General features: G+C 33.3%; 1 protein-coding gene and 1 long non-coding RNA gene across 29 annotated transcripts in view; one reads left to right on the top strand and one right to left on the bottom strand.

The window, feature by feature from the left end:
* The window catches only part of cac (calcium voltage-gated channel subunit cacophony), a 1,051,854-nt gene that overhangs the window by 828,208 nt on the left and 211,628 nt on the right, over positions 1-12,018 (top strand). For all 28 annotated transcript variants that reach the window (XM_069834011.1, XM_069834005.1, XM_069834017.1 and 25 more), the window contains one exon: positions 2,556-2,639. In XM_069834011.1, the coding sequence (XP_069690112.1) occupies positions 2,556-2,639 (84 nt within the window). The remainder of the gene's footprint in view (positions 1-2,555; positions 2,640-12,018) is intronic.
* The window catches only part of LOC138705212 (uncharacterized), a 36,280-nt gene that overhangs the window by 2,632 nt on the left and 21,630 nt on the right, over positions 1-12,018 (bottom strand). The window lies entirely within an intron of this gene.

Raw genomic sequence — 12,018 nt, 5'->3', positions numbered from 1 at the left:
ATTTATGGTGAATAATTTAAGTGCGGCTTTTTTTATATAGTTTTGAGCTAAATAACTTTTTAGAAGGATATTTATGATTCGGTTACAAATGCTATGTAGCCATTTAAATTGCACAAATGTGCACGACCAAGTATCTTGCTAGTACTATAAAAGCTCTCCCTTATTTTCACTATGTACTGTTAATTGTATAAAATCACGTGATGTTTCATTTCACAGAAAAAAACTAAAACTTACTCTAAAACGTTTTAGTTCAGTGTTGTCGAATCCCTTAAAATTTTAAAACAGAATATGGTCACAGAATGGTAGGAAACGACAGGCTTTTAAAAAATGAAGCCGTTTACACCTTCTTTAATATTTGACTTGTATTATGCATTGTTAAATGCATATCCCTTGTTCCGTGATACACTTTTATATCTTCGTTTCCATCAAATAAATGTACAATGTGAAACATATTTCCCTCGACTTAAAATAGCCAAGAATTGCATTGTGATTTTTGATTCTAAGAAAATTAACGTCTAGTTTGTTATGGTATATTAAATTGTAATGATCTGTGAAGAATCATAATAGAATTTAAAATGTGTAACTGCTTATAAATTATATACCAGTACTTCATACTTTTAGATTGCTTACAACTTTACACTTAACACATGTCGATAATATATTTATAATTGCAGCTTTTTGTTAATTTTATAACGACATCTTCATTCTGACGAGCTTATTCAATCTCTGTATCAAAATGTGTAATTAAATTTAATAATTTTTATTTTGTTAAAAAACCATTACCTATTGTTAATCTGTCTTAAAGCACATATTCGCTAATATGTTATGTTAAAATAAATTAATTACATTTTTCTGCATAAATAAAGAACACATATCTTATTGATGATCTAATCTTAGAGCACATTCACTATGGTGCCATCAATTTTATTTTAAAATAAATTAATTACATTTTTCCGCAAAACATTAATTGCATCTTTCTGCAGAAATGTCAGACATGAGTCCACAACAATATAGTGTATTTTATTTCTAAATTTAAATTTAAAACTTTTTAGAAAAACCATAGCTCGTCCTTGTTTATGTATGCTTGTCTTTTATTCTATATCCTTACATGATGTATCAGTTATTGACTGTCCAGTCATATAATATTAAAAATATTGAGGTTTTCAACCATTAAATAAATTGTAACTTTAATTCATATACTAAATTTTGATTAGTAGTAGTATTTTATTTATTTAGAGGTTTGCTGAAAATCTACTACATAGGCCTCCCAGCCTTACTTTCCTCCTAGAGGAAGTCGTGCTAAGGATTTTATTGCTCCTTAAAATTCATCCATCCAGAATTTGAACCCTCAAATCTGAGATCAAACAACCAGCGTTGTAACTGCCAGACTACCGGATACTTATATGCTATAATTATATATGTGATCAAAAGTGCATAATACCTGCTTAAAAATATATATTATTTTTTTGACATGGAAAGGACAGTGCACTTTCATTAATCTAAAATGTGATTTAAGGCAGATTAAAATACCGTTCCATATGAAGCCTATACATTGTGAATGTTAACGTCATGCATGTTTTATCATTAAAAACAAATGTTTCATGTCAGCTTCCTAAAGGTTCTCTAGTTACCTATGAGATTTTGCTCTAACAGACATTTTTTCTAATAAATGTGCTCATACATTTTTAAACTTCTGTTTCTTATATTACAATGATACTGCTAAATAAGGAGGGCAGTTATACAGAGCAACAAGCTTTTTTTTTAATTTTTGGTCAATATAAGTGGTTGAACTCGAACTTCTCAGCGAGTTTGTTCCCAATGGGTAGCTTCATCATACAGATGTGGGGTTAAGGTCGTGGCAATGCTACTATGCAGAGTGAGTTTGTGCATGCAGCAGATACTCAATCTGGATCACTACTTTGTCTCTCTTCCATTTCATTTCTTCAGTTATGGAAAGCATCTTTTCCCCAATATATCCTTCAGTCCCTTGCTAAACCTTATCGTTCTTCCTGAAATAAATACTCAGAAACATAATCTAAAGAGTGTATGGTACAACAAGGTGGCCATTATCAATATCTTTCATAATGCATGTTGATTCTGTTGGATAGACTACTGATACTTCTTAAACTTTCCTCTATTCTATCCTCTTTAATAAATTACTTCTGTAAGGTTGGTAGATTTGTCATTAGATTGGTATCTATTGAACTCTCAATACAGGAAATTGCAGTGTGTATAAATATTTAACAGCAGATGTAGATACAGTGCAAATTAAATTAAAGGTTTTTGATCTGAATGGAATAACCGTTCTCTCTCAGATAGAAACAATCTGTAAAATTGCTCTTTCTGAGGGATCCAACAGTAAAAGCCTTTAATTATGCTGAAGCATATTACATCTGTTTATTTTATGTCTTGCAACACTGTCATGTACTGTATGCATTAGAGAATACCATTTTTAATGACAAATTTGTCCCTGTAGTAAAATGGGGATAACCAGTCTAAAACCTATGTTCTGTTGTTTCCGTGTGAAGTTCAAAAGATACATGTATTGGTTACAGAATTTCTTCAAGGACCCTTGGAATACATTTGACTTCATCACTGTTATTGGCAGCATTATAGATGCCCTAGTTATAGAGTTAGGGGTAAGTAAGACCGAAATCATACCAACATCATGATGCATGGCCTGCTCATCTGCTCTTGTTAGTAAGATATTGCGACATTTCAAAATTTGAAGAGGAATATTTATAAATACTCATTTGTAAAATATCAGTTGCAAGCACTCATTACTTTTCATATTGATGATCTTTCAGTTTACTATATTGTGTCTCTTCATGGAATAGCATAACTCCTTTAGCTACATACTTCTAAATGAGATTCGTAACTTTGATAAATATTGTTTTAAAATGCAGCGAGAAATCTGCTGTCTTAAATGTAACAAAATATATTGAATGTATATTTAATATTCTTATGTCAACATTTATTTTCAGTCCATCAAACTGTTTAATTTAGATTGTGTATAATTTAATTTAAATAGGTATAACCTATATTAATGCCATACAAGTATAATCTTGCTTTGCTGTTTTACAAAAATTCCGTGAAGTATATTTCACTTTTTTTGATAATGAAGTAATAATAGTGGGCTTGAATAAAGTTAAGTTTTGTAAGTGTTTTTATACATTGTAAATTTCTTTGATAGTCAGTGTCTGTAATTAGCTACTGATAACAAAGTTACTATTGAACTCTTTTTCCTTAATGAGATTATAAAGATACAAAAAATATTTTCACCAGATCTCACTAGCACACAGTTTTAATACTTTCTACTTGTTTAATTTTATTATCAATTTCCATCTTGCAGATTTATAAATAGGAACGTTAGATAGACATGATTTCATTTCTCCTTTATTATGATAATAGTAAAGGAAAGAACAAAGCGATTTCATAAATATGTGATTAAGGCAAAATTAATTAATATCATATTCCAGCATGTAACACTATGATGCCGGTCTGAAGTTACACTCGGGCACGGGTTCAATCCCTGCTTGGGCTGATTATCTGGTTGGTTTTTTTTTCCGAGGTTTTCCCCAACCGTAAGGTGAATGCCAGGTAATCTATAGCGAATCCTCGGCCTCATCTCGCTAAATACCATCTCGCTATCACCAATCTCATCAACGGTAAATAACCTCGTAGTTGATACAGCATCATTAAATAAGCAACTTAAAAAATTTAACACTATGATTATTTTGGGATATAGCTATTCCTCAGGCACATTATAGAATGCAGTAGTATATCTAACCGTCTGTAATAGCATTATTTAATGCTTCTATTACAAAAATATTTATTATATTTCTCTTCGTAAAATTGAAATGTCCTGTGTTTGCTCCGCTTTGCAAAGTTGATCAGATACCAGTTCTTGAGTTGTCCAGTAAGGTTATTTAGAAAAGGCTAGTGTCGATAAATAATTCATTATCATAATTGAAAGAAAACTAATTTCACATTTAACTGAAAGGTATACTTCATTTATATAATACAGCTTGACTCTCTATTGACACCAGAATTGCTAATCTCAAATGGCTAAAATGCAGGAGATGTTTATAATAATAGAAGTATAAGAGTCATTCAGAAAGTAAGAGCTGGTCGAATATTACCGACAATTAGGAGTTCTAAATACTTCCGTGCATGTACAATCTGTTAAAAGTGAATCACTGGGGAGTGAAATCTTATGTTAGATTGTGAGCTACAGTTGGAAAATAAGAGCTAGTAGAATATTGTTAATGAATAAGAGTTCCAAATAGAATTTATGCATGCACATTTTGTTAAAGTGAATCACTGGAAGTGAACTGTCACATTATGAGTTTGTGTGGTTTTGTTATTGTGTTATATTGAATGAAAACAACACGATCGAGAATCCTGCTAGTTGTGAAGTTCATATTGTGATTTGCTTTATTCATACAAAAAAAAAAACCTAACTATAGTAAAAATTATCACAGAGGTACAGTACCATAAAGTCTGTGCTACGATATAACTACAAGACAGATGGTGATGAATTTGTCAATTTCATAGTGATTGGCAATGAGAGTGGATTTTGTATAAAAATATGTAAACTAATCAACAACAGATACAAGAGAAGCAAAAAAATTTCCCAAACTAAAAAAAAAAAAAATCTGAGTTATATGCAAGCAAAAAGCTTAATAGCAACCCTTCCTTGGTGTACTTCTGCTTGATTTCTTGGAGTGAGGAACCACAGTTAAGCTCAAGCTAAAAAATTGCGGCTGTCATTCAAAAACAAAATACGTGATCTGTTAACATCTGGTTCTCTTATACTATAATGCATTCCCTTAACTGCACAACGCACCATTAAGCTTCTTGGACTTGTTCCACCATCTGCCATGTAATTCCAATGACCCGACTGTCAGCGATTTCCATATCTTTTTGCACCTGAAACAGTTTCTATGAGTAGCCTAATTCATAGTATTTCGTAAATGACGAAGATTTTAATATAGTGGTGAAAAATTAGCCATCTTTCTTTGCAGGAAGTCTTTTGATGAAGACATTCAGAAGTTAGTACCGGTATCACTTTATGAAAAAGTCTCAATTGCCATGGTTTTCACATAGAGCACAATGGTTATAAGTAAGGTTGGATATAACAAGCAATTTGTTTGATTTTTTTGTTTCTGTCTAATGGTTGAGTGGTCCTTACATTCCGAATGATTCCCTTATACTTGTACATAACAGAGACAGGCAAAACCTCATTCAGGCCTGCCCATAACTGTTTACCTTCGTGACTGAGCTTACACACGGTATCACTTGCCTGGCGTCAACCTTTCCTCACAAGCAGGCAGGCAGTGTGGTTGCACATGACTCCCAAACAGTCCTAATAGTGACCCGAAAGAACTGTTTTGTTCTGCCAACTCTTCTTTGCCACATTATAACTGTTTAATTGTGAATGCAATTAATAACTTTTTCCTTATGTATAGACAAACTCAAGTGTGGGAAAATATACGAGATAATATCAAAATTGCAGCTGAGCAGAGCATAGGTTATTATGAAACTAAGAAAAAGAAACCGTGGTTTGATTAAGATTGTTCCATGGTAGTAGAAAGAAGAAAACAAGCAAAATTGAAATTCTTACACGATCCAGTTGAGGCAAATAGAGATCATTATTTCAGTGAAAGACAGGAAGCAAATTGTCCACTTAGGAATAAAAAGAGAGATTACTTGAAGGAAAAACTGAATGAGATAGAAACAAATAGTAAGAATAAAATAGAGATTTATATAAGGACATAAAGGAATTTAAGAACGGATATCAGACGAAGGTAAATGTGATCAAGGATGAGAATGGTGACTTGCTTGCAGACTCTCATTCAATCCTGAACAGATGGAAAAACTATTTTGGGCAACTACTAAATGTACATAGGCCAAATAGAAATGATTGGGACGAAATTCAGATACAAACTGCTGTGCCATTTATACCTGAATCCACAGTTTCAGAAGTCCAAATTGAGATAGAATAGGTGAAAAAGTACAAGTGTCCAAGTATCGATCAAATTTCAGCAGAATTAATACAAGAGGGTGGAAGCGCATTATCTAACAAAATTTATAAGCTTGTACTTGCTATCTGGGAAAAGGAAATTGTACCAGAACAATGGAAGGAGTCCATAATTGTACCTATCTTTAAGAAGGGGGACAAAACTAACTGTAGTAACTTTCGAGGGATATCACTTTTGTTGATGTTGTACAAAATTTTGTCCAATATTTTTTTGAGAAGATTAACTCCATATGTAAATGAAATTATTGGGGATCATCAGTGTGGTTATAGGCGTAATAGATCGACTATTGATCAGATTTTTTGTATTCGACAGATATTGGAGAAAAAATGGGAGTATAAGGATACAGCACATCAGTTATTCATAGATTTCAAAAAGGCATATAACTCGGTTAAGAGAAAAATTTTATATGATATTCTTATTGAATTTGGTATTCCCAAGAAACTAGTTCAATTAATTAATATGTATCTAAATGAAATGTACAGCAGAGTCTGTATAAGTCAGTTCCTCTGAGATGCTTTTCCAATTGACTGCGGGCTAAAGCAAGGAGATGATGCACTATCACCTTCACTTTTTAACTTCGCTCTAGAATATTCCATTAGGAAAGTCCAGGATAACAGAGAAGGTTTGGAATTGAACAGGTTACATCAGCTGCTTGTCTATGCAAATGACGTGGTGACTATGTTAGGAGAAAATCCACAAACGATTGGGGAAAACAGGGGAATTTTACTTGAAGCAAGTAAAGAGATAGGTTTGGAAGTAAATCCCGAAAAGACAAAGTATATAATTATGTCTCATGACCAGAATAGGCCTATTGTACGAAATGGAAATATAAAAATTGTAAATTTATCCTTTGAAGAGGTGGAAAAATTCAAATATCTTGGAGCAACAGTAACAAATTTAAATGATATTCGAGAGGAAATTAAACGCAGAATAAATATGGAAAATGTCTGTTTTATTTGGTTGAGAAGCTTTTATCATCCAATCAGTTTTAAAAAAATCTGAAAGTTAGAATTTATAAAACAGTTATACGAGGTGTGTTCTTAAAGTAAGTTCCAAAAGGGTGTAGAAAGTAAACGGGAAAATATTTACAAACCATTTTTGTAGCATTGTATTCCCCACACTTCAATTACTTCTCACCATAATCTCCACCATTATTGAGGCATTTATCGAGTCGTGGCACAAGTCTTTCCATCCCCTCATTGTAGAATTCGCCCGCCTGCGAACCACTCCGCAACATTTGTGGAAAATTCAAGGAAAGTGAAGAAATTGTGAACCTCCTGTCCTCATGAATTTTTTCATCGACAGCACGCACCAAATCATCATTGATCAAAGATGGCCGACCGGTGTGTTGCTCGTCATGCACAGAGATGCGGCCCTCGTTGAACTTTCTAACCCATCTCCTGACCATTCCATCACTAATGGCATCATCACCATACACCTCACAAAGTTGATGATGAATGTCAGCTGGTTTGATGTTTCTCGCATTCAAAAAACGGATAACAGACCGCATCTCACAGTCGGTGGGGTGCTCGATCACTTTAAACATTTCAACTGATCACAACTAACCACACACACGGACTGAAGCTCTGAAACTGCATGCACAGCTTGCCTGAGGACTGAAGAAGAACACACGCATGCGCGAAATAACGATTGCAGCGATGCGACAGCTATAATTGAAAATGGAATTTACTTTAAGAACACGCCTCGTATTACTGGTTGTTGTTTATGGTTGTGAAACTTGGACTCTTACTTTGAGAGAGGAACAGAGGGTAAGGGTGTTTGAGAATAAGGTGCTTAGGAAAATATTTGGGTTAAGAGGGATGAAGTTACAGGAGAATGGAGAAAGTTACACAGCGCAGAACTGCACGCATTTTATTCTTCACCTGACATAATTAGGAACTTTAAATCCAGATGTTTGAGATGGGGAGGGCATATAGCACGTACGGGCAAATCAAGGAATGTATATAGAGTGTTAGTTGAGAGGCAGGAGGGAAAAAGACCTTTGGGGAGGCCGAGACGTAAATGGGAGGATAATATTAAAATAGGTTTGAGGAAGGTGGGATATGATTGTAGAGACTGGATTAATCTTGCTCAGGAAAGGGACTGATGGCGGGCTTATGTGAGGGCGGCAATGAACTTCGGTTTCCTTAAAAGCCAATAAGTAAGTTTAGACAAACTCAATTGTACCAATAACATCAAATCACTCAACATACTCCATATTACCAATGACACCAAGTCACTCAGCAATGTTCAATGCTGAACAGCATTTTTCAGTTTAATTGCTCTTTTGTTAACAACGAATGTAGAAATTGCAGTAATTCATGGAATATTCAATAATCATGACATGATCGACTAGGATTGAGGCAGTTCTCTTTGCTAAATCCTGATTAATTCCTATATATATGTATAAAACTGATCACACGTTTGTGGAAAATCACTGAATGTCTGAGATTTGAATACCGATGGAGAAGAATGTGGGAATTACTTAAGTGCAGGTGACTCTTACATACAGTATTAATGAAATGTAAAATAATAATAACCAGTTCCCTAATTTATTTACAATTATTCAGTTTAATTGCATTAAATCTACCTTCTAAGTTAGCGATTAGTCAAATATCTTTGTGCTTAATGTGAAAATACTATTTTTGTTACCAGAAACGAATATATTTTGTATATGATGGTACGGACTCAGAAACAATATTTGGGCTACCTGAATTTTTCAAGTTGCAGTTATAATATATTGTGCATGCTCAGTGCTTACATGTTCTCTTGGTTCTACATGACTTTCTTTCACAGTGATCAGCCTATTTGAGTGATTAATTCGTGTTAATTTTGAGGTACCTGCATTTTATTAAGAAGGAAAGAATACTAATTTTTCAGAACATCTCCAGTGATTATTTGGCATGATGTAACACTTTCATCAACTGATCTGGTAAAAATTTTAAAATATAATAATTCTGTAAATTCCGTATATTAGCTACTGTGAAAACATAAGATAATGGCAGATAAATTATTCTTCTTTCAAATTATATATGTATTAATTAAATTACATAATATTAAATCATTTTACAAGATTGTAGAATTTTTTATACTAATTGAAGGTATTTGTGTTCATTAATAGTTAGATAAAGTAAGAAACCTCTTATACAATAATAGAAGATACTACTACAGTATTTTGACTCTTTTTTTAAAATAAAGAAGTATGATATATTAAACTAAACATGGCAGTAGGGTGTAACAAATTCTAACTTAAATTACCTGTATTAAATCTGAAATGCATATTTCTACTAACTTAAATTTACAAGGACAACAAGAGCTATTTTATTATGTGTGTCTGATGAAACTTGCATTGCGTAAGCCCAAATATTGAGTAGTGGCAGCTGTGCTTGACACAAGAGATGCTGGCAACTTAGAGGGAGTTTATGTCCAATTCAAATATCTTTGCTGAAACATCGAACGTCAACATCTACTGGACATATTACAATAGTAATAATGACACTACTTAGGCCTAAAGACTTGATGTTTGAGCTAAAGGAAAATAATTAAATTATACTAAAAAATCTCTTCCCCCCAAGATTATACATACAGTAAATTACCTTTTAAACTTAAAGTATGTTCACATAATTATTATAACTGGGAAGATTATACATGAGCCAAACATGAAGCAGTTGGACAGACTTTTCCTCCCTTCCACCAGCTGCTATAGAGGAGATGATGTGATCATGGTCTACTGGCAATACTATGTTTGACTTGACTCAGGTCTTATCAAACATGCGCATAGGGGTAAGCATTTACTTCCTTCTGACAGCCTCTACCGAGGAGATGATGTCATCATAGTCTACTGTGCATACAATGTTTGGCTCATGTTTTACCTTCCCAGTTATACAGCCATGTAAATTGCAAAATTCTACCTATTACAATCATATATATTATAAGTACTGCTGTTTTAAAGGAAGCTAGTGGTTGGTAGAGCACGTTGCACAATCATTTCATGAAGAGTCAGTGATTCTAAACTTAATATGGATGCTCAGAGACAACATTCAGTCTTGTAGCAGAAATTAAATCTGTCACATTACTCAGTTGCTGATCACGTGTCTGTTATAGACTTCCTTCCATATACAAACAGATTGGCCGAAAAAAGTAGCACTGCATATTATTTTATATCTAGCAAAATAATCTACTAAAATTTCTACTTTTCTCTATGGATGAAGTTTCCCATGATAAAATGAGTGAAATATTATATGATTTTAGTTACTGTATGTGAAAATCAAAAGTAATTGTGTAATTACTCGTCATCCAAACAATGTTTTTATAAATAATGAACTTGATTGTTGAAAAGTTGGAAGCCAATATTACATATAAAAGTAATCCCTGGTACAACAGGCCATAAAGGGTCAAGGCCAACCAGTCCTTTGCTGGCCACACATTCACATGCCTCACCTGAGACAAACAGTCCTCCAAAACAGAGGTAATATGTCGTCAGTACGATGATTCTTTCATCTGTTATAGCTAGATTTCGAAATTGGATTTTCCTACTTATCATAGCTCCCCAAATTTATCACGATGCTTGGTGAGCACCAACCCCATACACTGGCCGAAAAAATTCCTTCCCTATGAGGACTCGACCAGCACTTATTCCATAATGCAAGTTCAAGGGTGATGCCTTAGACTATATGACGCAGGGACATTTGGATATTTCAGACAATAAACATTGTTGCTCATTAAATAAAATTGAACTGTTGATTAGAACGTGTAATGTTTCAAGAGATAATTGACTTGATCTCACTTATGGCATATGCTCATTTTCTTATCATATTCCATAAGTTTTCTCATTGTTAACATTTGTGCATTTCTATACCGTATGTTTTCAATAGAAATCTCTTTTTTTTCTTCCATAAGTTTTCTCATTGTTAACGTTTATGCATTTCAATACATACGTTTTCAATACAAATCTCTCTTTTTCTTTTTTACCAATATTAGTTTTATCAGAAAATTCAAAGCAACATTAAAAAAGACAGACAATTAAATATAATAAGAACACAGCAGAAAGGAATCATTATGTACTCGCTAATTGAGAGGAAAATCTAAGATCATGTGTCACTGCTATATTTAGCACAGCAACAAAAGGTGCTCTCACATCAAGCCTTGAGCCTATGTCATAAAAGAAAATAAAAGTTATTTTAAATGCTATCATTCTTTTCATATCAATATCTGTGTTGAAACACGGCATTTATAAATCCAGTTTTGGGTTAGAAGTTATTGCTAAGAAGTTTGATTAAATTGCGTGTCAAATGAAATTCGTAATAATTATGTATTATTTTCACACATTTGTGAGTGAATGAAGCAAAAATTATTTCATGAGGAAATAATATAAATCAAATTGAAATTACAACTTTTCTGCATTATTTCACTCGTTCTGAAGAACAACTGCCATGTTTCGAGAACAGATTTTAACTGCACAGTATTTTATAGTGTATAGCTTTATTATAGGCAATAAGATATAATAAAGACCCAATATTGCAAAATGCATGTTTCATAATGTTAATAAATGGATAAGTTATATGTATTATAAAAAATGGACCTAATAGAAATATAGTGTACCGTACATTTTCATCTGACATACTTCGATTGCTTAATTTCACTTTCTATCAATTTTAGTAATCGATTTTTCTACTTTCATTGACAAAGAAATATTGAAGAAGAAATTAATTTATGTAATAAATTCAGTGATATGTTCTGATGAGTCCACACCTGTGGAGTAACAGTTAGCGCGTCTGGCCGCGAAACCAGGTGGCCCGGGTTCGATTCCCAGTCGGGGCAAGTTACCTGGTTGAGGTTTTTTCCGGGGTTTTCCCTCTACCCAATATGAGCAAATGCTGGGAAACTTTCGGTGTTGGACCCCAGACTCATTTCACCGGCATTATCATCTTCATCTCATTGAGACGCTAAATAACCTAAGATGTTGATAAAGCGT

The sequence above is a fragment of the Periplaneta americana genome, chromosome 8 (assembly GCF_040183065.1).
Source record: "Periplaneta americana isolate PAMFEO1 chromosome 8, P.americana_PAMFEO1_priV1, whole genome shotgun sequence".
Classification (NCBI taxonomy): Eukaryota; Metazoa; Arthropoda; class Insecta; order Blattodea; family Blattidae; genus Periplaneta; species Periplaneta americana.
Note: the sequence above shows the minus strand (reverse complement) of the source record. Positions and strands in the feature narration are given on the sequence as shown.